At 43.6% G+C, this 26,331-nt stretch overlaps 1 protein-coding gene across 2 annotated transcripts in view; it reads right to left on the bottom strand.

The window, feature by feature from the left end:
* Positions 1–26,331, bottom strand: part of amacr (alpha-methylacyl-CoA racemase) — a 49,903-nt gene that overhangs the window by 5,534 nt on the left and 18,038 nt on the right. For both annotated transcript variants that reach the window (XM_038970509.1, XM_038970510.1), the window contains exon 4: positions 19,285–19,445. In XM_038970509.1, the coding sequence (XP_038826437.1) occupies positions 19,285–19,445 (161 nt within the window). The remainder of the gene's footprint in view (positions 1–19,284; positions 19,446–26,331) is intronic.

Below are 26,331 nucleotides of genomic sequence, written 5' to 3'. Positions count from 1 at the left end.
GTATTAAGTGAGAGAGAGCAAGCATGCCCAGAGAGAGAGGGACAACAAACAGATCCAGAGAGAGAGGGACAACAAACAGATCCAGAGAGAGAGAGGGACAACAAACAGATCCAGACAGAGAGAGAGAGACAACAAACAGATCCAGACAGAGTGAGGGACAACAAACAGATCCAGAGAGAGAGAGAGACAACAAACAGATCCAGAGAGAGAGAGAGACAACAAACAGATCCAGAGAGAGAGGGACAACAAACAGATCCAGAGAGAGAGGGACAACAAACAGATCCAGAGAGAGAGAGAGACAACAAACAGATCCAGACAGAGTGAGGGACAACAAACAAATCCAGACAGAGTGAGGGACAACAAACAAATCCAGACAGAGAGAGGGACAACAAACAAATCCAGACAGAGAGAGGGACAACAAACAGATCCAGAGAGAGAGGGACAACAAACAGATCCAGACAGAGTGAGGGAGACAACAAACAGATCCAGACAGAGTGAGGGAGACAACAAACAGATCCAGACAGAGTGAGGGAGACAACAAACAGATCCAGACAGAGAGAGGGACAACAAACAGATCCAGAGAGAGAGAGAGGGACAACAAACAGATCCAGAGAGAGAGAGAGAGGGACAACAAACAGATCCAGAGAGAGAGAGAGAGGGACAACAAACAGATCCAGAGAGAGAGAGAGAGGGACAACAAACAGATCCAGAGAGAGAGAGAGAGGGACAACAAACAGATCCAGAGAGAGAGAGAGGGACAACAAACAGATCCAGAGAGAGAGAGAGGGACAACAAACAGATCCAGAGAGAGAGAGAGGGACAACAAACAGATCCAGAGAGAGAGAGAGGGACAACAAACAGATCCAGAGAGAGAGGGACGACAAACAGATCCAGACAGTGAGGGACAACAAACAGATCCAGACAGTGAGGGACAACAAACAGATCCAGACAGTGAGGGACAACAAACAGATCCAGACAGTGAGGGACAACAAACAGATCCAGACAGTGAGGGACAACAAACAGATCCGGACAGTGAGGGACAAACAAACAGATCCGGACAGTGAGGGACAAACAAACAGATCCGGACAGTGAGGGACGACAAACAGATTCAGACAATGAGGGACAACAAACAGATCCAGAGAGAGAGGGACGACAAACAGATCCAGACAGTGAGGGACAACAAACAGATCCAGAGAGAGAGGGACGACAAACAGATCCAGACAGTGAGGGACAACAAACAGATCCAGACAGTGAGGGACAACAAACAGATCCAGAGAGAGAGGGACGACAAACAGATCCAGACAGTGAGGGACAACAAACAGATCCAGACAGTGAGGGACAATAAACAGATCCAGACAGTGAGGGACAACAAACAGATCCGGACAGTGAGGGACGACAAACAGATCCAGACAGTGAGGGAGAACAAACAGATCCAGACAGTGAGGGACAACAAACAGATCCAGACAGTGAGGGACAACAAACAGATCCGGACAGTGAGGGACGACAAACAGATCCAGACAGTGAGGGACAACAAACAGATCCAGACAGTGAGGGACAATAAACAGATCCAGACAGTGAGGGACAACAAACAGATCCAGACAGTGAGGGACAATAAACAGATCCAGACAGTGAGGGACAACAAACAGATCCGGACAGTGAGGGACGACAAACAGATCCAGACAGTGAGGGAGAACAAACATATCCAGACAGTGAGGGACAACAAACAGATCCAGAGAAAGAAAATAATCAAGCCGCTGCAGCAACTCCTTCCAGAAATGAGAGCGATTTAGGTGACACTGGGCACAGACAAGTGAAGGTGAAGTTTTGGTACACCGAAAAGTGCATTTCAGCACTGCTGGTTTGAGAAATACAATTGGGTAGAGTACTCTGTCCACAAAAACACTGCTTTCTGCTTTCCATGTAGAGTTTCTGGCAAAAACATTCAATTTGATTATTTTGTCAGTAATGGCTACAAAAATTTGAAAAAAGCTTTGTTTATCTTTGGTAAACATGAGATGGCACAAATACACAGAGACAGTGTTGTGGCATGGCAAAGCTACCAGGTAACTAACAAAGGTGCAATTATCCATCAAATGTGACGTCTCTCTCTCCAGAATCTCAGAATGTAATCTCTTGAGCACAGCATTCGATCAAGTCAGACACCTTAGTCTTTGAGATGTCAAAGTCTGGAATGTATGCCATGTTGGCGGATGAGGCCAGGGATGGGCAGTCTCAACAGTTGGCTCTGTGTGTAAGGTATGTGACAGAGGGGACAGTTAAGGAGTGTTTACTAGCACTAGCAGAAATCAAGTCATTTGATGCAGCTCCAAATGAGAGAGGTAGCAGGCCTAAAGTGTGTTGCACAGACCTATGATGGTGCAGATGTCATGAGTGGATCCAAAGCAGGTGTACAAGCACATTTCAGAGTGCTGCATCCGGAGGCAATTTATGTACATTGCTTTGCTCATGAGCTTAATTTGGTGTTGTGTCATACTTGCAGGGCTATTCCGGAGGCTGCTGAGTTTTTCAGTTTCTTGGAGAAAGTGTATTCGTTTTTCACTACATCCCTAGTTAACCACCACAAGTTCAAAGAAGCTCAGCCCAAACTTGGAATAGCATCAGCTGAACTTGTACAACTCTCAAACACTCGCTGGGTGTGCCAGCTGCGGTCCATAAATGCAGCCCTGGACACTAACTGCTATTTTTGATTGTCTATCAGCCATTGGATCCCTGATGGCTGTTGGTCTAAGAACAAAGCTTCATAAGTTCTCCACCATGTATTTGCTACTGATGTTTCAGTTCCTTCTTTCTGTAACTGAGGGACGACACAAGTTCCTCCAGAAAGAGACTGTAGATCTGGCAGAAGCTTGTTCGCCAAACAAGCTGTATGTGACACACTGATAGGCAAACGCACAGATGCATTTGCCACAGAACTTTATGATAGAACTAAAGCACTCTGTGAAATTCACAATATTCCAGAGGCAGATGCAGCAAGAAAGCACAAACAAAGTACAATGGGAGATTTTGTGGTGGAGACCTCCTTGGGTTTAGGCACAGAATTGTCATGTTCCCAAACAATGAAAACAGAGTTGTTGTTCACCCTGCTTGGACAGGATGGTTTGTGAGCTTGTCCAGCGATTCTCGACTGTAGATGCAGGTCTGCTCAAAGGCATACAGGCATGCAGCCCCAACTCAAAAAACTTCCTAGATACATCATGCTTAACTGAGTTTGCCAAGCACTACAGTATTGATGTTAAAACAGAAGAGATGTTGGTGGCCAGAAAGTTTCTTGCCCGGAAAAGAGAGGCTGGACGTCCTCTCCCAAAGATATGCTTGCTGTGCACAACCTCCTGGATGATGATGTGTTTCCTTCTCTAAAGGAAATCATTCAGGTTCCCTCACAATTCCTGTGAGCAGCTGCTCCGGTGAAAGGTCCTTTAGTGCACTGTGCCGGCTGCACTCCAGGTTGCGTATGGGTCAGAAAAGGCTTTCAGCCATGTCCATATTGAGGATGAAGTGCTTGGGCCACTAAGCCACAATAGTGTTATTGACCTGCATATCACTGACTCACTCAGTATTTTGGCTACATAGTACAGCCATTTTAGTGCCTTTTGTTGGTGTTGGATGGATGGAAGACGCAGGGTTTTGAAAAATTCTAAATATGCTGTGTCCGTCTCGCAATGGAGCCTTCAACCGCAAGGGGGCGTTGCGTATGGCATATCGCAGGTAAAGTTAGCTACGAAAAAAGGAAAAGGAGATGGCAGCAACAGCAAGCTGGTGTTCGGTCCCTGGCTGCACTTTATACACGAAATAGGGAAGGCGGCACCAAATTTGACCGTTTTCAGATAAAAGATACGGAGAGATGCAGAAGATTGTTTGATAACAATTTGATGTAGTAAATATGACGGAAATACTTCTGCAGCCATCCTTGCATCGCAGCGTGTGTATAGCAAGTACTTCAGCGACGATGTATATGAACGAGATATGAAATCTGAAATGATGGGGACAGAAAACCAAAGGATACTAAAAGATACAGCTGTTGCTACTGTATTTCCATGGACTGGATCTGGCCGGGGACCCCTTTTGTGATAGCAAACTCATCAGGGACACCCTCATTATCAAAACACAACTCAAGTGAGATAAAAATAAGAGTTATACTATGACTTTGGCAATGAATGGCTTGACGAACCAAGTCTTGGGCCCTGGGAAGGAACATTTTAAAAGGCCCATCTCTTGGCATTGGAAAGAAAATGTTGCAGCTATAAAGCTAATATCCTGCAATTCTACACTATTTTGCCATTAGGACAGAGATAAACCTTTGAAGTTTTAAAACTTAAATTACAGTGCATTTATGTTAAAAGAAATGCAATTTTGGGGAATAAAATAAGTTTTGAGTTGGAAAATGTATAAATCGGTGAGGTACTGTGGATACCATATCCATGTGAGCCTCCCATGCCCATGTTGCCCAGGGTTAAGAACATACATTTTAGAAGTACATTGTATTGTATTATACCTTCAACTTGCTCCATGGATCCCTTGGCCAAAATTTGTCTAATCTGTCGTTGTCGGTAATATTCACCCCAATTATAATTATTTTTTAACTTGATTTTGAGATCTGGCCGTGGACCCCCTGCAGTACAGCGGACCCCACTTTGAGAACCCCTGCTAATCAGGTTAGCATATGTGCCCTATGGGGGGGGTTGAGAGACAATAGACATTGCATCACCTTACATTGCAGAATAGAATATACAAAAAACATTGTGATAAATAAACATAGGCTATATAGTGTTTTGGACTAATGTGCAAACATAAACCCACTAATGGTCCCGCTCATAGAGGTTTATGATAAGTGATCATTCAATAAAGTAAAGTTTAGCTATTTACTCATTGGATCATTGTCCATTTGGCCCAGGTGGAACAGGGTTGGGTCTCCAAACAGTTTTTGACCTACGGACTTTTCCCCCCCAGGACATTTATGTGGGCTGCAAAATCCCTTTCTTTGCAAAAGCAAACTAACTGCTCTTCATCGTCATCATCATCATTATGTTCCTCCATTTCTATAACTATTGTAGTCACATATTCAATCTCTCTGAAGCACAAACATTCCTCGGGAATGTGTTGGGGCTGTGGTCCAGCTGCTGCGGCGGCCATCTGAAGCTCAATTCGCCTCAATTCTTGGTCCGAATACTCAGGCTCAAATAAATACGATTTGACGACATCATCGGCGTCCCTCCAGTAGTTTTCTTGATCACTCGCGAGTATTTCGTCGCCAGACATATTTGTAGGTTGTTGTTAACTTTGCATAAATAATGTGTAACGCCGTTATCACCTCTCCGTCGAAAAAAACGTACACCTGTGAATAAGGGCATAACGTGCTGTTTCTACGTAGCAGGGATTCCCTCGAGAGCGTCCATGTGCAGTCGTTACCCATCTCCACTGCCGTGGCAGTCGGCTACATAAAATAATGATATAAAAGAATCACAAATGTTTAAGGTGGAAAAGTACACATGTCCTGACTCAAAACGGATAGTACTTTTAACAAAAATAGGTAATTTGGCCTTATGCTTTCAATAAAACAATGATTTTGCCCACACTTTGTGGATTTCTGAATCATGAATTCACTGGCAATGGAGCTGAGCGAGTCCTGCATACAGCAACGCCACGAGTCACATGACCCGTTCTTGCAGCTGTTTCAGTACAGCACTACAGAGAGAGAGAGAGGGGGAAAGGGAAAACTCCACTGAATTAGTTTCAATGTATGGAACTATTTGGGAGTTTCTGGATTTTGGGTGAACTTCTCCTTTAAGTATTAGTCTTTAAAAACATAATTAGCAGTCGGTAGAGAGACGCTGGCACTCTACTGCAGCTGCGGGGAGAGGGCAGTGTGTGAGAGATGGGAGCGAGCAGATGGAGGGACCAAGGCAACTCGGCTACAGCAAAGACTAGCTAACCTGTTCTCATCCTCCTAGATCTATCTGCTGCCTTCGACACTGTGAACCATCAGATCCTCTCTCTCAGGGCTGGGCGTCTCAGGCTATGCACACTCTTGGATTGCATCCTACCTGACAGGCCGCTCCTACCAGGTGACGTGGAGAAGATCTGTGTCTGCACCCCGTACTCTCACTACTGATGTCCCGCATGGCTCAGTTCTAGGCCCGCTCCTCTTCTCTCTATACACCAAGTCACTTGGCTCCGTCATATCCTCACATGGTCTCTCCTATAGTTGCTATGCGGATGACACTCAACTTTTCTCCTTCTGACACCCAGGTGGCGACACGCATCTCTGCGTGCCTGGCAGAAATCTCAACCTGGATGTCAGCCCACCACCTCAAGCTCAAAAACACAGAACTGCTCTTCCTTCCGGGGAAGGCCTGCCTGCTCAAAGACCTCTCCATCACGGTTGACAACTCCAGTGTCGCCCTCCCATTGGGTAAAGAACCTTAGCATGACCCTGCACAACACCCTGTCGTTCTCTGCAACCATCAAAGCAGTGACCCGCTCCTGCTGTTTCATGCTCTACAACATCCATAGAGTACGACCCTGCCTCACACATGAAGCGGCGCAGATCCTAATCCAGGGATTTGTCCTCTCCAGTCAGGACTACTGCAACTCGCTGTTGGCTGGGCTACTCAGCTTGCGCCATCAAACCCCTGCAACTTAACCAGGCGGGCTGCAGCATTCTGAATTTCAAACTTCCCATGTTCTCTCATGTCACGTAACTTTATTCCATCTTGCATTGCGTTAGTGAACTCTAACTCCACTTGCTACACATTGAGCCTCTTTGCCACTTTGATGGGCCAACATAAACAACAAGCTACACACGTGAAGGCTACTGGTTGGGGCTACCAGTCTTTTCATGGTGCGCATGTCATAAAAACTACATTGAAAAGTTTGTTTTATTCAATAATTTAAAAAGTCATGATGTATCCTTGTATGTAACATGAACGTTTTAATTTAGAAGAAGCCTTAATGTTAAAATAGGCCTATCATTTTTTTCCTAGCAAATATTGATACTCACACAAGTATTTGAATACTAACGTCCGTTTGAATATTAAAATAACCACGCACATCCCTAGCAGTCGGCATTCAGATCACAGCTGTTGGCTTTATGCATTCCTTATTATTAATGAATGATTAGCATCGGGCTATTAAATACATCATCATGCCTACTTGGAAAGGCCTCATATTAGTCTCTAGTGCTCAAAAATAAGAATACAACTAATTTCTCATTCTATCTACGTTTGAACCTCACCATAGTGTGTATTACATCATTTTGGGAATAACCTTGACAGTCAGCTTACTACATACTAGTCTCTCGGGTTCAAAACACAATAAATAAAAAATAAAAAATTCAGTCAGTGCCTTAACATTTTGTACCTCAACATATTCTGTATTTAGGTCAACTTGGGAATAGCCCAACAGTGACAGTGTTCTTTCTTTTACACAGGGGATGCTGCTAAGCAAAAACCACAATGTGTTTAGTATGTTTTTGTTAATAGATGTAAATCAACTCACTGAAGGGACATCGACAGTGTAAAGCTATTTCCAGGGCTTTGTTAGCCTGCTGGTTAGGGGTCCATTTCTCGAAAAGTTTGTCCACACTACTGGATTATGAAAAAAGCAGGGGACATATCAAAGTGAAAACCCAGCATGCACTGACACTGAACTGTTTTGTTGGAGTGGCGAATCAGGGAGCTTTTGAGAAATTCTCCTTTGAAACAGCTTCTTTGTGGGTCTCAAACCAGAGCCATGCACAAAACACATGCATTTCAAAAGGTTGGACCATCAATTAAATACATTTCTCACAGGATCAGTAACCATCCCTATGCCAAATGATGTCAGGAACAGAGTGCTAAATGTTCAAGAAGCCATCCAAAAGCATTCTAAGCAGTCCTTTTTCAAATAAAAGTTTGTGTGCATCTTCAGCCTTTTCCCCAATATTTTTCTTTGAGTGTGATCAGAAGAGCATGGATTTCAATTCCACATATCTTATAGCAACAGGAGTCCAGGAATAAGAAGTTGTTGGTACTTAATCCTTCTGAGTAAAAAACATTCATGTGAACAATTTTCAAATGAACCGTCCATATCTTCTCTTACTGGGGCGAATGAGTCAGAGAAAGGATGAGAAGAGGCTAAGGATTAACCGTTCTAGAAAGTGGGGAATCATACAGGCCTTCAGAAAGTATTCATACCGCTTGACTCATTCCACATTTTGTTGTGTTACAGGCCGAATTCCAAAATGGATTAAATTGTTGTTTTTTCTCACCCATCTACACACACTACCCCATAATGAAATTTGTGCAAATTTATTGAAAATGAAATACAAAAATCTAATTTACATAAGTATTCACACCCCTGAGTCTTTACTTTGTAGACGCACTTTTTGGCTAAGTCTAAGAGCTTTCCACACTTGGATTGTGCAACATTTGCCCATTATTCTTTTCAAAATTCCTCAAGCTCTGCCAAATTGGTTGTTCATCATTGCTAGAGAACCATTTTCAGGTCTGACCATAGATTTTCAAGTAGGGAGAGGGGTGGTCAACCATGCTCGTAATTGATTTAGGTTTGTCCAAAATTATTTATTTGGGGTATCAGGTTGATTGTGGAGGTCTGCGCACTAAAACATTTATAGTCATTTACTCTACAAATGCATTGAGATACCGATCTGTCATTAACATGCCTCTCGCGACAAAAGCTCCAGCTGAAATGTCATTGCCAGAATCCATAAACAAAATTGTGTAATGAAGCATGTGGAACTATGAAGCAAAGGTCTAAAGCCATGGTTTTACAAGTTGGATTGTACAACACTGAACAAAGGTTTTGAAAGGATGAAGTGTCTGGTTTTGTGTTTATTTTGTCTACAACCCAGAATGAAGGGTTTGAAAGTGTCTGTGGTTTTATGCGTTGATTTTGTTTACTTACTCCTTTGATAGTTTAAGTAATAACCAAATGAATAAAATGTAATGATAATTATCAAAGAGTGAGTGATAAGAGGGAATGTGATGGAACATTTTAGGTTTGTGCTTTTCTAATAACCAATTGCTGTGTTCATGCAAGTGACTGAACGTGCCTGGGAGCAATCCTCACTATCAGTATCTGCAATTTGGTAGTAGGGCCAGAACCTTGTTTTGAGAAAGGGATATCTCAGTTTGGAGAGAAGAAGCCTCGTGAGGTATTGGTCGGTCACATGCATGAACCAAACATTAATGATGAATTAATTATGAATAAGCTAAATCATGCAAATATAACTTGTCTGTGTAAGCAGTATATAAGAGAACTAAACGGGACTGCCCCAGTGGAACTCACTTCAGACCGGTACTTTATGCATCTAAGTTTAACTGTGACCTCTCCGGCATGCTGTTAATAAACAATGATTAATTTAAGATTGAAGTGTCCCTGTACAGAATCCAGTGCAACGTATGTGACTTGTTAAGAACATTTGTACTCCTGAACTTATTTAGGCTTGCCATAAAAGGGGTTGAATACTTACTGACAAAAGACATTTCAGCTTTTCATAAATTTGTAAAAATTTGAAAAACACAATACTACTTTGACATTATGTAGGCCAGTGCAAAAACCATCTAAATGTAATACATTTTATACTCAGGCTGCAACACAACAAATGTGGAAAAAGTAAAGGGATGTGAATACTTTCTGAAGGCACTGTAACGTGAACTAACTCACTTTTGCACGTCACGCTGGTCCGTACAATTGACCTCATTTTAGCGCCCGAAAAACGTAATACTTCCAGATCTAATACACACAAATCTAACAATTCCCCAACAACTACCTAATACACACAAATCTAATGCATGAGAATATGTACATATAAGTATATGGATGAGCGATGGCCGAGCAGCATAGGCAAGGTGCAGTAGATGGTATAAAATACAGTATATACATGTGATATGAGTAATGTAAGATATGTAAACATTATTAAAGTGGCATTGTTTAAAGTGACTAGTGATCCATTTATTAAAGTGTCCAGTGATTGGGTCTCAATGTAGGCATCAGCCTCGGAGTTAGTGATTGCTGTTTAGCAGTCTGATGGCCTTGAGATAGAAGCTGTTTTTCCGTCTCTCGGTCCCAGCTTTGATGCACCTGTACTGACCTCGCCTTCTGGATGATAGCGGTGTGAACAGGCAGTGGCTCGGTTGGTTGTTGTGCTTGATGATCTTTTTGGCCTTCCTGTGATGTCGGGAGGTGTAGGTGTCATGGAAGGCAGGTAGTTTACCCCGGCGATGTGATGTGCAGACCTCACCATCGTCTGGAGAGCCTTGCGGTTGAGGGCAGTGCAGTTGCCGTACCAGGCTGTGATACAGCCCGACAGGATGCTTTCGATTGTGCATCTGTAAAAGTTTCAGGGTTTTGGGTGACAAGCCAAATTTCTTCAGCCTCCTGAGGTTGAAGAGGCGCTGTTGCGCCTTCTTCACCACACTGTCTGTGTGGGTGGACCATTTCACTTTGTCTGTGACATGTACGCCCAGGAACTTTAAAAAATACTTTCCACCTTCTCCACTGCTGTCCCTTCGATGTGGATAGGTGGGTGCTCTCTCTGCTGTTTCCTGAAGTCCACGATCATCTCCTTTGTTTTGTTGACTTTGAGTGAGAGGTTGTTTTCCTGACACCACACTCCGAGTGCCCTCACCTCCTCCCTGTAGGCTGTCTCGTTATTGTTGGTGATCAAGCCCACTACTGTTGTCGTCTGAAAACTTGATGATTGAGTTGGAGGCGTGCATGGCCACGCAGTCGTGGGTGAACAGGGAGTACAGGAGAGGGCTGAGCACACACCCTTGTGGGGCCCCAGTGTTCAGGGTCAGCGAAGTGGAGATGTTGTTTCCTATCCTCACCACCTGGGGGCGGCCCGTCAGAAAGTCCAGGACCCAGTTAAACAGGGAGGGGTTGAGACCCAGGGCCTCCAGCTTGATGATGAGCTTGGAGGGTACTATGGTGTTGAATGCTGAGCTGTAATCAATGAACAGCATTCTTACATAGGTATTCTTTTTGTCCAGATGGGATAGGGCAATGTGCAGTGCGATGGCGACTGCGCCATCTGTGGACCTGTTGGGGCGATATGCAAACTGAAGTGGGTCTAGGGTGGCAGTGATATGATACTTGACTAGCCTCTCATAGCACTTCACGATGACAGAAGTGAGTGCTACGGGGTGGTAGTCATTTAGTTCAGTTGTCTTTGCCTTCTTGAGCACAGGAACAATGGTAACCATCTTGAAGCATATGGGGACAACAGACATAGGGATAGGGAGCGATAACAGCCTCCACTCTCCTGGGAAGGATTTCCAGTAGATGTTGAAACATTGCTGTGGGGAATTGCTTCCATTCAGCCATAAGAGCATTAGTGAGGTTGGGCACTGATGTTTGGCAATTAGGCCTGGCTCGCAGTCGGCGTTCCAATTCATCCCAGAGGCGTTTGATGGGGTTGTGGTCAGGGCTCTGTGCAGGCTAGTCAATTTCTTCCAAACCGATCACAACAAACCATTTCTGTATGGACCTCGCTTTATGCACGGTGGCATTGTCATGCTGAAACAGGAAAGGGCCTTCCCCAAACTGTTGCCACAAAGTTGGAAGTGCAGAATAATCTAGAATGTTGTAGAGTTAAGATTTGCCGTCACTGGAACTAAGGGGCTTAGCCCGAACTATGAAAAACAGCCCCAGACCATTATTCCTCCTCCACTACAGTTGGCACTATGCATTGGGCCAGGTAGCGTTCTCCTGGCATCCGCCAAACCCAGAGTCATCCGTTGGACAGTCAGATGGTGAAGTGTGATTCATCACTCTAGAGAACGCGATCCACTGCTCCAGACTCCAATGGCCGTGAGCTTTACATCACTCCAGCCGACGCTTGGCATTGTGCATGTTGATCTTAGGCTTTTGTGCAGCTGTTTCAGGCCATGGAAACGCATTTCATGAAGCTCCCGACTAACAGTTCTTGTGCTGACGTTGCGTCCAGAGGCAGTTTGGAACTTGGTATTGAGTGTTGCAAACGAGGACAAACGATTTTTAAGCACTACGCACTTTAGCAGTCGACGGTCTCGTTCTGTGAGCTTGTGTGGCCTACAACTTCACGGCTGAGAAGTTATTGCTCCCAGACGTTTCCACTTCACAATAACAGCACTTACAGTTGACCGGGGAAGCTCTAGCAGAGCAGAAATTTGACGAATTGACTTGCTGGAAAGGTGGTCTCCTATGACTGTGCCTCGTCAGCAACGGGTGTGGTTGAAATAGCGAAATCCACTAATTTGAAGGGGTGTCTACATACTTTTGAATATAGTGTTTTCCACAACTACCGGGTAGTTTTGCTTGTTGAGTTCACATATTTCAGCTGCTACTCCTTCCTATGGGCGACTGGGGAGTGGAGTGGTGATTAGAAGATCCCTCCTCTGAATAGGTTTGGACACCTGACAGTCTTTGCATGTACTGACTATTTCCTGGATGTGTTTACTTATTCCAGGCCACCACACACTACCTCTAGCTCGCTCCCGGCACTTCACAACGCCCTAACAGCCGTCATGTACACGCTCTAACATCTAATTTCTCATGTTTTGTGGCACTACTATTCTATTACCATACAACATTAGTCTTTGTGAGGTTGAGAGGTGCTGTCGGCAGGTGTAGTAGGCTTTTAACTCGTCTGGCACTTTGACTGCATACTTAGGCCATCTTGTTGTCACAGTGTTTCACGATCTGCAGCTCTGCATCCTGTTGTGTCTGCTTCTTGACGACGTCAAACGTGGTGGGTGAGATAGCATGCGGATCATACAGCATGGCCTCATAGGCCTCGATTATACTGGTCAGCTCTGCGATCTTTTATGTAACAGCTGCCTGCGGATGTCTGGAAAGGGTGTAGGGTTCTAACGCATCATTCACGTCAACAGTCTCTGGCACCTCAAAGGCACTAAGTCAAGGTCTTTGCAGTGGAATGAGAGGGTTGTGATATCACTGCAGTGTGAATGCATCTAGGCCACACAGATACCTGGTAAACGTCTCACATGCCCAGACTGCTGCGAGACACTACTTTTCCATCTGTGCATAAGCGCTTCTCTGCATCGGTGAGAGTCCTGGAGCAATAAGCTACTGACTAACTGTCCATCGTATTTCTGTAGTAGGACCCCGCCTAACCCATAACTACTGGCATCTGCACTGACTATGATAGGCTTTGTCACGTCATAAAATGCCAGTACAGGATGAGTTGCTTTAACTTCCTAAAGGCCTCCTCCTGCACTGCAGCATCACTCTTGAGCAACTCGTTGAGTGGTTTGGTGACATCGGCTAGACCCGGTAGGTACCTGCCTAGGTAGAGGATCATACCCAGGACCCTGCTCAGATCAGTCACGTTGCTTGCCGGCTCCAGCTGGGTGACGGCCTGGATCTTGGCATCAACAGGAAGAATGTCATTCTCGTCAAAGCTATGTCATATGTAGTTGAGACGTTTCTGTCGCAGTAGATTTTTGTCTGGGTTGAGCTTCAAACCTGCATCCTCCAGTGTGTATAGGAGTCTCACATCATCCTCTGCTGTGTGAGTAACTAAGGATCTCATCCATGTAAATGACCACGCCCTCTTAGTCCTTCAGGAGCACTGTCATCTCACTCTGGAAGATTTCTGGGGCACTAGTGATTCCAAATGGAAGTCTGCTGAAATAGTACATTCCAAAAGGCGTTATGAATATGTTAAGCTTGACGCGCTCTCTCTAGTGGAATCTGCCAGAAGCCACTTCCTGCATCTAAAAGAGAAAACACCTTGGCACCAGCCAACTTTGGCAGGATATGTAGGTAGAATGTGTGACTCTCTTTTCACTGAGAAGTTTAACATTCTCAGATCAGCACATACCCTCGGCTGATCTTAGTTCTTCTTGGGCACCAGGACCATAGGAGCACACTGCTCTGTATGCTCCCTGATCACGCCACTCGCCACCATGAGGTCAAGCTCCTTTTTCGCCTTGTAGAGCATGGGCAGTGACACACGACTGGCTGTGTTTACCCTGTAGGGTACCGCATCATTTTATTTTTGATTGGTTTTATCTTCAGCTTGCTCAGGTCTGCAGGATGAGCACACAAGCTCCTCTGTGCTTTTGACCTCTTCTATTCTCTTTATCACACTTTGAACCTAAAACGGCTGTCCTTTCCAAATAGTAGTAACAGTAAAGTGACTCATACAGCTCAGTTTACCCCCTGGGCTGTCTAGTTACTGTGCTCTTTAGTGGTGGCATGTTTTTTTAGTGTGCTATAAGTCTTTTCTGATATGACAATTGTATCTGCCCCCGTGTCAACCTAAAGGTCTATTGCAGTACATTTTATTGGCAGTTTCTACTGTCCATGCATTATTTGAGTCATCAACATCTGTGACTTCTCCCAGGAAATAGAACTCATCCTCTTCTCCGCCCTCGTTGGCTGCAGTAACCTCTGACCACACAGGACAAACAACCGCAAAATGCGCCGGCAACGCTATAATAAAATATTTCCAATACAATACACAAGTCACCAACTGTAAACATAATCATGCGGTACTGTGGGCATAGCCATTCATAGATACATTTTTTTTTTTAAATAACATCTCAACTGAACTCTATTAAAGTCCTCACATGCAATATTGAGTAATAGCCAATAGAAAGAAAGCGTACCCAAATGTGCTTCAGCCAGCTCGAACACAAAGGGAATCAGGTGCTTGACAGAGACTTGAAAAGGTGGGAGGCACCTTCATAGCCTGGCAGGGGAGTGTCCCATTAGCCATGTTAATCGTAAATGTCAATAGTAGCAACTAGACATCGGCTGATCAAACAAGTAAATAAAGTATGAGCATTCTAAATTCCTACACAAACATTCTACTTGTATAATAACAAAATAAGAAGTTTAAAAAAAAAAAAGGTATTAAGTAGGTTTAAGGTGGGGGGGGAATTGATAGTTATACGTTGGGATATTATTTGACGATATCATATTGACAATATCGCAATATTATATACAGTTTGTGCAATTGTAGTAAGATTAGGGAGGTAAGGCAATAAATAGGCCATAGTGGCGAAATAATTACAATTTAGCATTAACACTGGAGTGATAGATGTGCAGATGATGATGTGCAAGTAGAGATACTGGGGTGCAAAAAGAGCAAAAATAAATAACAAATATGGGGATGAGGTAGTTGGGTGGACCATTTACAGATGGGCTGTGTACAGGGTGCAGTGATCAATAAGCTGCTCTGACAGCTGATGCTTAAAGTTAGTGAGGGAGATATGAGTCTCCAGCTTCAGTGATTTTTGCAATTCGTTCCAGTCATTGGCAGCAGAGAACTGGAAGGAAAGGCGGCCAAAGGAGGAGTTGGCTTTGGGGATGACCAGTGAAATATACCTGCTGGAGCGCGTACTACGGGTGAATATTTCTATGTGACCAGTGAGCTGAGATAAGGTGGGGCTTTACCTAGCAAAGACTTATAGATGACCTGGAGCCAGTGGGTTTGGCGACGAATATGAAGCGAGGGCCAGCCAACAAGAGCATACAGGTCACAGTGGTGGGTAGTATATGGGGCTTTGGTGACAAAATGGATGGCACTGTGATAGACTACATCTAATTTGCTGAGTAGAGTGTTGGAGGCTATTTTGTAAATGACATCGCCAAAGTCAAAGATCAGTAGGATAGTCAGTTTTACGAGGGTATGTTTAGCAGCATGAGTGAAGGAGGCTTTGTTGTAAAATAGGAAGCCGAATCTAGATTTAATTTTGGATTGGAGATGCTTAATGTGAGTCTGGAAGGAGTCTAACCAGACACCTAAGTATTTGTAGTTGTCCACATATTCTAAGTCAGAACCATCCAGATTCTAGTCGGGCGGGCGTGGGCAGCGATCGGTTGAAAAGCATACATTTAGTTTTACTAGCATTTAAGAGCAGTTGGAGGCCACGGAAGGAGTGTTGTATGGCATTGAAGCTTGTCTGGAGGTTTGTTAACAGTGTCAAAAGAAGGGCCAGAAGTATACAGAATGGTGTCGTCTGCGTAGAGGTGGATCAGAGAATCACCAGCAGCAAGAGAGACATCATTGATATATACAGAGAAAAGAGTCGGCCCGAGAATTGAACCCTGTGGTATGCCCAGAGACTGCCAGAGGTCCGGACAACAGGCCCTCCGATTTGACACACTGAACGCTATCTGAGAAGTAGTTGGTGAACAGGCGAGGCAGTCATTGGAGAAACCAAGGCTGTTCAGTCTGCCGATAAGAATGCGGTGATTGACAGAGTCGAAAGCCTTGGCTAGGTCGAGGAAGACGGCTGCACAGTACTGTCTTTTATCGATGGCGGTTATGATATCATTTAAGATAAGGTACGGTGGGATTCAAAATGGTCAGTGATTTGTTTATTAACTTGGCTTTCGAAGACTGAAAAGGCAGGGCAGGATGGATATAGGTCTATAACAGTTTAGCACCTCTGACAAGAGTGTCGGCAGTACATTTTTTGCTGTTAACATAGAACAGATTTTCCGCCGTCAGCCTCGTTAAAATCCTCCAGACCCCAAGATGTCAATACCATTATTTTTGCCTGCTTAAAATTTGTAGCTAACTAGCAAGATGCGCTAGTGTTGTTGCTAGCTCGCTAGAATTTGTAGTAAGCCCTTGTTGATACTAGCTTAGCGAGCAACATTATAATTAAATCACAATGGATTTGTTTTTGAATGAAGCAGCTGCCTGTTAGCTGCCGAGAGTCAGTTGAATAGCTAGCTACCTATTTTGTGTTAATTCCCATGAGTCTATGCGATTGGGGGTGACATATGGAATTGTTTTTAGATGGTCATACCATGGTTCATTTAGCTATTTGATTTAGAATTTTAGGACCCCTTCAAGTATTCCCCCCAAAAATATATACATTTGATATGATATTGAATTTGGCCTTTACTACTACAGCCCATAGACCCACATTGAACACATTCATAAAATGGCAAACAAGGACAGTACAACAAAATAAATCATAAGGAAAAAGGGGGTGGATTACACCGGGAAAAGTGCCGCTTTTTTCCTTTTGACGTCACGCGGACAGTAGTGCTCTTTGATTGGCTTTGCCGGCCACCGACAGGCAGACGATTCTACATTTAGAAATGTCTGGTTCGTCAGTACTAGGTCGGTACACAGCAAGTGTTGTCTTTTGTTCTAGCAAGAGAAGGAATTACCTCCTACTGTGCTAAGTACCTATCGGCAGTCAGTCTGACCCCTCACAGCTGTGTTCATGTTTGCCTGGTTTTGATTCCCTGTGGCGATAGGTTAAGGGAATCTTCTGAGATGGTTGTCATTGAACAAAATGTCAGGGATAATTGCCTTGCAGACCAGCAATAACGATGTGATTGTCATGGCCCCTCACTGAGGCAGTTATCAGCATATTACATGTACTTCTTACTGATAAAGCATCAATCATCTACATCACAGGCATGAATAGGAAGTAGCCGGCTGCTTGTATACAATTTATATACCTACAGATGCTGTCTACATAAAATATAATTATGTCTTTGTTGGTTTACAGAATGCATTTTAATAGCTACAATATGATTTTTCCTGTAACGTAAACAGTCTAATTCTTTGGAGGGGTACATTTGGAGATCTCCTTAATACACAGTATTAGCCTTAAAATTGGGGTCACTAACTTTGGAAAAGATATGGAAAAGTACCAACAATCCCTGGAGGAAAAAGAAAAGTACAAGCCTTAGGCAAAATGTAATGTTTACAGCGATCATGGAGGGGACGTTAATATATTCATTGAAAGTGGGGCTTCAGGCATCATGGCGTCTAGGGATCTAATAAAAATATGACAGTGAGATGCGGCAAAAGTCAATAAAACCACATCTTGAGCACATCTAGTGCTTGACTTGTACTGAAATAGGTGCTGGTACTCATTTTAAGTGCTGGTACCGTTTATGTACTAAACAAAAATATAAGCGCAACATGCAAAGTGTTAGTACATGTTTCGTGAGCTGAAATTAAATATCCCAGAAATGGATATTTCATATGCACAAAAAGATTATTTCTCTCAAATTTGGTGCACAAATTTGTTTACATCCCTGTTAGTATTTCTCCTTTGCCAAGATAATCCATCCACCTGACAGGTAAGGCATATCAAGAAGCTGATTAAACAGATCATTACACAGGTGCACCTTATGCTGGGGACAATAAAAGGCTACTCTAAAATGTGTAGTTTTGTCACACAACACCACAGATGTCTCAAGTTGAGGGAGCTTGCAATTGGCATGCTGACTGCAGACATGTCCACCAGAGCTGTTGCCAGACAACTGAACGTTAATTTCTCTACCAAACGCGGTTTTAGAGAATTGTGCAGTACGCCCAACCGGCCTCACAATCACAACCTCCACATCCGGCTTCTTCACCTGCGGGTTCGTCTGAGACCAGCCACCCTGACACCTGATGAAATTATGAGTATTTGTCTGTAATAAAGCTCTTTTATGAAGAAAAAAAAAGTCTGATTTGCTTGGTTCCCAAGTTGGTGGGTCTATGTTCTCCCAGGCCCACCCATGGCTGAGCCCCTCCCCAGTCATGTGAAATCCATAGATAATGGCCTAATGAAATTATTTCAATTGACTCCTTTCCTTATGAACTGTAACTCAGTAAAATTGTTGAAGTTGTTGAGTTTATATTTTTGTTCAGTATATTTAGGTGCAGGAACTCCTTGATACTATTCTACACGAGGTGCAGGTACTCAGTTCCGGTGAGCTCCTACCTAAGTCAAGTACTGAGCACATCTTACATCCCACCTAATCTCCATACTGGACATGAATGGCATTTAAAATTCACATGCTACTGTACATGAGAATGCTTAAAAATATCACAGATACAGTATTCTTTACTTTTTTCAGTTGCGATTGTGGTACTGGGTTAGTTTAGTGATGGAATTGATCTGGGATTTTACAATGTGTAGTGGGACTGTACTGAGCTAACCACAAGACATGCTGATTGTGTTGTGATTGTGATGTCTGTGTCTGAGCAGTGTTCAGGTTAAAGGGGTAGGAAAGAAAAACACTGTTTGGAAGGTTCTGCTGTTGTTGAGTGCCCTCGTTCAATGTCACAGCGTTATTAACTGTTAAATATACATTATATCCTACAGCATTCGTCAGGCAAAAATCTGTATGCTGCAATGTACAAGCCTTTAGAGGATATGGAGGTGTACAGAAAACAGTACTGTAGGTGTTGTTGATGCCTGGCAGCGTACTGAGAACAGCACTGTGGGTGTAATTGTCACCTTTGAATCTGCTCAGACCTCAACTGAGCTGATGTGATCTCGTACTCACCATGCTGGTGTCAACGACCTGCCCTATTCCCGACCTGGTCCTCTCCAGCAGGGCCAGGACCACCCCGAGGGCACAGGTCAGACCCCCGCCTGCAAAGTCTGCCAACAGGTTCAGAGGAGCGTAGGGCTTCTCATGGCTCCGGCCCAGCATGGACAACAAGCCTGACACAGGAAGAGAGGAATACATGGAGTGAGAGAAGCAGAAATGGAGGAGGATACATCATCCTTTCTTAATGTCTGTATGGACCATGGTACAAACATAAACAAAGTAAATGATCTAAAACAAATCTAGTCTAAATGATAAGTCCTTACAGTGGCTTGCGAAACTATTCACCCCCTTGGCATTTTTCCTACTTTGTTGCCTTACAACCTGGAATTAAAATAGATTTTTTGGGGGGGGTTGTATCAGTTGATTTACACAACATGCCTACCACTTTGAAGATGCAAAAAAAAAAATATTGTGAAACAAACAAGAAATAAGACAACAACAAAAGAGAACTTGAGCGTGCATAACTATTCACTCCCCCAAAGTCAATACTTTGTAGAGACACCTTTTGCAGCAATTACAGCTGCAAGTCTCTTCGGGTATGTCTCTATAAGCTTGGTACATCTAGCCACTCAGATTTTGTCCATTCTTCAAGGCAAAACTGCTCCAGCTCCTTCAAGTTGGATGGGTTCTGCTGGTGTACATCAATCTTTAAGTCACACCACAGATTCTCAATTGGATTGAGGTCTGGGCTTTGACTAGGCCATTCCAAGATACTAAAATGTTTCCCCTTAAACCACTCGAGTGTGGCTTTAGCTGTATGCTTAGGGTCATTGTCCTGCTGGAAGGTGAACCTCAGTCCCAGTCTCAAATCTCTGGAAAACTGAAACAGGTTTCCCTCAAATATTTCCCTGTATTTAGCACCATCCATCATTCGTGAAATTCTGACCAGTTTCCCAGATCCTGACGACGAAAAACATCCCCACAGCATGATGCTGCCACCAACATGCTTACCTGTGGGGATGGTGTTCTCGGGGTGATCAGAGGTGTTGGGTTTGTGCCATACATAGTGTTTTCCTTGATGGCCAAAAAGCTCAATTTTAGTCTCATCTGACCAGAGTACATTCTTCCATATGTTTGGGAAGTCTCCCACATGCTTTTTGGCAAACATCAAATGTGTTTGCTTATTTTCTTCTTTAAGCAATGGCTTTTTTCTGGCCACTCTTCCGTAAAGGCCAGCTCTGTGGAATGTACGGCTTAAAGTGGTCCTAAGGACAGATACTTCAATCTCCACTGCGGAGCTTTGCAGCTCCTTCAGGGTTATCTTTGGTCTCTTTAATGCCCTCCTTGCCTGGTCCGTGAGTTTTGGTGGGCGGCCCTCTTGGCAGGTTTGTTGTGGTGCCATATTCTTTCCATTATTTAATAATGGATTTAATGGTGCTCCGTGGGATGTTCAAAGTTTCTTATATTTTCTTATAACCCAACCCTGAACTGTACTTCTCCACAACTTTGTCCCTGACCTGTTTGGCGAGCTCCTTGGTCTTCATGGTGCCCCTTGCTTAGTGGTGTTGCAGACTCTGGGGCCTTTCAGTACAGGTGTATATATACTGAGATCATGTGACACTTAGATTGCACACAGGTGGACTTTGTTTAACTAATTATATGACTTCTGAAGGTAATTGGTTGCACCATATCTTATTTAGGGGCTTCATAGCAAAGGGGGTCAATACATATGCACGCACAACTTCCGAATTTTATTTTTTTCATTTCACTTCACCAATTTGGACTATTTTGTGTATGTCCATTACATGGATTCCAAATAAAAATCTATCCAAATTACAGGTTGGAATGCAAAAATATAGGAAAAGGCACTGTATATGCACACACACTGCCAAGAGTATGTGAACACCCCTTCAAATTAGTGGATTTGGCTATTTCAGCCACACCTGTGGCCGAGTTCCAAACTGCCTCTGGAAGCAACATCCGCACAAAAACTGTTAGATCGGGAGCTTCATGAAATTGGTTTCCATGGCCGAGCAGCTGCACACAAGCCTAAAATCACCATGTGCAATGCCAAGCGCTGGCTGGGGTGGTGTAAAGCTCGTCGCCATTGGACTCTGGAGCAGTGGAAAGGCGTTCTCTGGAGTAACGAATTACGCTTCACCATCTGGCAGTTCGACGGACAAACCTGGGTTTGGCGGATGCCAGGAGAACGCTAACTTCCCAAATGCATAGTGCCAACTGTAAAGTTTGGTGGAGGAGGAAAAATGTTCTGGGGCTGTTTTTCATGGTTCGGGTTAGGCCCCTTAGATCTAGTGAGGCAAATCTTATCGCTACAACATACAATGACATTCTAGATGATTCCGCGCTTCCAAATCTGAGGCAACAGTTTGGAGAAGGCCCTTTCCTGTTTCAGCATGACAATGTCCTTGTGCACAAAGCAAAGTCCATACAGAAATGGTTTGATGAGATCGGTGTGGAAGAACTTGACTGGCCTACACAGAGCTCTGATCTCAACCCCATCGAACACCTTTGGGATGAATTGGAACGCCGACTGCGAGCCATGCCTAATCGCTCAACATCAGTGCCCGACCTCACTAATGCTCGAGGCTGAATGGAAGCAAGTCCCCGCAGCAATGTTCCAACATCTAGCAGAGATTCTTCCCAGAAGAGTAGAGGCTATTATAGCTGCAAAGGGGTGACCAACTCCATATTAATGCCCTCATTTTTGAATGAGATGTTCGACCAGCAGGTGTCCACATACTTTTGGTCATGTAGTGTAATTAAAAACAAAAAACTACATTTTAAGTGAGAAGTAGGCATTTGTCTGAAGCTGAAAAAGGAAATTCCCATGAACACCACAATGCCTACTCCATCTATGCTCTACCAAGGTTTTCCAGCACACAGCTTTGACCTACTACAGTAGCTATGTTGGTCTATTGTACACAATGTGTATATAGGTTGCTTAGGATTCAATCCTTCTGAAACAGTGAAATCTAAAATCACTTGAAGTTGGGATGTCCCTCCTACCATTTCATTTGCTCTTCCGACTGTCCATCTATTCATGGCTGAACCCTACGTCATAGCCACTGACAATGCACATGCATGCAATCCTTACATTGTAGCGCAGCAGGAGAAAGCGGTTTGTTCACTATAGCACATTTGGAGATGGACTTAGCCATTAAATCTAAAATAATGAATAGATTTTAAACCAAAAACACTGTCATAGATGGACAGGATTAATATGAGATGCAAGGTGATTTCAGGAAGCCAAGCTAGAGCTCTGTGGGATGTTCACAGCACTGAACATCCCACATCCCACAGAGATCTCTCTTGATGTTTTGATCAAGAGAGACCTTTAGAAGATATGCACATTTTCAAATATGTATTTTAGGCCACATTATACAATGGGTGTGTCTAATCCTGAATGCGGGTTGGTTAAAATTGCATTCCAGCTGGTGTCTATTCCACAAGTTACCACTGGCAGAATCGATGATGTTTAAAATGCCTATTAACTCTGTTCCATCTGACTGCGCAATCGTCTCATCAGCCCAGCCAGGCAATTTACACTGCTCAAAAAAATAAAGGGAACACTTAAACAACACAATGTAACTCCAAGTCAATCACACTTCTGTGAAATCAAACTGTCCACTTAGGAAGCAACACTGATTGACAATAAATTTCACATGCTGTTGTGCAAATGGAATAGACAACAGGTGGAAATTATAGGCAATTAGCAAGACACCCCCGATAAAGGAGTGGTTCTGCAGGTGGTGACCACAGACCACTTCTCAGTTCCTATGCTTCCTGGCTGATGTTTTGGTCACTTTTGAATGCTGGCGGTGCTTTCACTCTAGTGGTAGCATGAGACGGAGTCTACAACCCACACAAGTGGCTCAGGTAGTGCAGCTCATCCAGGATGGCACATCAATGCGAGCTGTGGCAAGAAGGTTTGCTGTGTCTGTCAGCGTAGTGTCCAGAGCATGGAGGCGCTACCAGGAGACAGGCCAGTACATCAGGAGACGTGGAGGAGACGTGGAGGAGGCCGTAGGAGGGCAACAACCCAGCAGCAGGACCGCTACCTCCGCCTTTGTGCAAGGAGGAGCAGGCGGAGCACAGCCAGAGCCCTGCAAAATGACCTCCAGCAGGCCACAAATGTGCATGTGTCTGCTCAAACGGTCAGAAACAGACTCCATGAGGGTGGTATGAGGGCCCGACGTCCCCTCCACAGGTGGGGGTTGTGCTTACAGCCCAACACCGTGCAGGACGTTTGGCATTTGCCAGAGAACACCAAGATTGGCAAATTCGCCACTGGCGCCCTGTGCTCTTCACAGATGAAAGCAGGTTCACACTGAGCACGTGACAGACGTGACAGTCTGGAGATGCCGTGGAGAACGTTCTGCTGCCTGCAACATCCTCCAGCATGACCGGTTTGGCGGTAGGTCAGTCATGGTGTGGGGTGGCATTTCTTTGGGGGGCCGCACAGCCCTCCATGTGCTCGCCAGAGGTAGCCTGACTGCCATTAGGTACCGAGATGAGATCCTCAGACCCCTTGTGAGACCATATGCTGGTGCGGTTGGCCCTCGGTTCCTCCTAATGCAAGACAATGCTAGACCTCATGTGTCTGGAGTGTGTCAGCAGTTCCTGCAAGAGGAAGGCATTGATGCTATGGACTTGCCCGCCCGTTCCCCAGACCTGAATCCAATTGAGCACATCTGGGACATCATGTCTCGCTCCATCCACCAACGCCACGTTGCACCACAGACTGTCCAGGAGTTGGCGGATGCTTTAGTCCAGGTCTGGGAGGAGATCCCTCAGGAGACCATCCGCCACCTCATCAGGAGCATGCCCAGGCGTTGTAGGGAGGTCATACAGGCACGTGGAGGCCACACACACTACTGAGCCTCATTTTGACTTGTTTTAAGGACATTACATCAAAGTTGGATCAGCCTGTAGTGTGGTTTTCCACTGTAATTTTGAGTGTGACTCCAAATCCAGACCTCCATGGGTTGATAAATTTGATTTCCATTGATAATTGTGTGATTTTGTTGTCAGCACATTCAACTATGTAAAGAAAAAAGTCTTTAATAAGAATATTTCATTCATTCAGATCTAGGATGTGTTATTTTAGTGTTCCCTTTATTTTTTTGAGCAGTGTACAAACTTGACCTCCACTACAAAAAGCATCTTGACATTATCTCCCATTTCTTTTAGACTAATATTTTGTTTTCAACAGCAGGGATTTGTATAAACCTCGCTGTCTGTCTCTCCGACATTTGCAACATTGTTTCAATATTCAAAAATTCGATCTCCAGCTGTCCCATAGTAATGAACGTGTCGGGAGTTGGGACAGGAAGCAGCTACTGTTGTTATTCATTCTGCACTGTTTGACGTGACTGTAAGGTAGCAGTAGTTGGCTAGCTAGCAAGCAAGGGATAAGAACGTTGCCAACCAGTATGGCAATGTAACATTTAGAACGAACGACTGGGTCGCGTCTCTAGCAAACGACCAGCCGGTTTGGGTAGCAACCCTAGATTTGTGTCAGGACTATATCTTGTGGAAGGATGAAATAGTATGAATACATTCATACAAATAAAAATGTAATGAAAATATGTCAATCATTATTTGAATATGTTGGTAACCCGTTGAATAAAAGTGATAATGCCCTCGAAGCCGGTGTTAGGATATATTGCCATGGTTTGCCTAACAACACCTGTGAAAATATATTTTCCAAACACTGGCTTCTCTGGCATTTTCATTTAAATAGAATTCTGCTGTAGATTACTGAGAATTTTCAACATGGAGGTAATTTTCAAAACAGACATAACTTGTAATTTGTTCTTTGTTTTTGAGCTAACTTAGTTTTAAAAGAGCACAACCTCTTCTTTAATATAGTGTCCCATAGTTCAGTTGGTAGAGCATGGCACTTGCAATACCAGGGTTGTGTGTTTGATTCCCCAGTATGAAAAAAGTATGAAAATGTATGCACTCACTACTTACTGTAAGTCTCTCTGGATAAGAGCGTCTGCTAAATAACAAAAAATGTAAATATGACACCACATTTATGTCAATAGGAATTACACTAATTTAGTATTCCATTGTGTAAAAACACTCACTATCAAAAAACAATTAACACTCAACACAACAAAAAACTAGATTATTTAAAATTTGACTAAATTTGACTAAATTACTCATTCAAAAAGTATAATTATACTATACATAAAAATATTATTTACATAAAAATATATATATTTTTAAATAATCCTAAATGTGACCAGAGGACAATATCAGAAAGTATTTCAAAACCCAATTTCTATATAAGATTTGTAGGACAAATTCATGTCAGTGTTTGTATTTAGCCTACAACATGTCATGACACTTCTTGAAGCACGGCAAAATGTAAAAATAGTACTTTGACAACAATTCAGTAAATGCATTAGATCGAGAAAGATTCTAAATGCACCCATACAAAGTAGGCTATTGTATTGACAAAGATGTTTACTTCTGTAACAATGTAAAAATGCAAACAACTTACTTAATTACTGACTATTGTCCCTCCCCATGGGGATTTTTTTTTGCAGTATCATGTACACTTTTAAAGTAGAATCTAAATACAGTAGAAAACAAATTTACAATACAACATTCATAACAGTTACATACCAATAAATAAAAGAGACTAGCCTGCTGCCCTTACTGGGTCAATAGGAACATTAGCCCGAGCTGTTTAGGAGGGATATCACACCTGGCACAAATGATTGTCTAGTTCTGTTTTTCCTGCTGGGGGTGCCCTACACCTGCACCCAGATGGGAGTAGTTCAAAGTTCAGGTACAGGGGATGGCTTAGGTCTAAATAATTGTGAGCCTTGCTGAGAACCTGACCTTAAAGACCTCTGACCTTAAAGACCTCATCCAAGCCTGTCTGTTTGACTCCAAGTACCTTGCCTGCTGTGGTGATAATCCTTCTCCGCATATTTTTCTGGCTGACAGTGGCATTGCCAAACCAACAAGCAATACAAACATTTTAAACCTGTAAAATTGAGAGTATTAGTAGGCACAATTGAC

Source organism: Salvelinus namaycush, chromosome 31, assembly GCF_016432855.1.
Source record: "Salvelinus namaycush isolate Seneca chromosome 31, SaNama_1.0, whole genome shotgun sequence".
In the NCBI taxonomy this organism is placed as follows: Eukaryota; Metazoa; Chordata; class Actinopteri; order Salmoniformes; family Salmonidae; genus Salvelinus; species Salvelinus namaycush.
The sequence above is the reverse complement of the archived record's forward strand: the minus strand, read 5'-3'. Positions and strand labels throughout refer to the sequence as shown.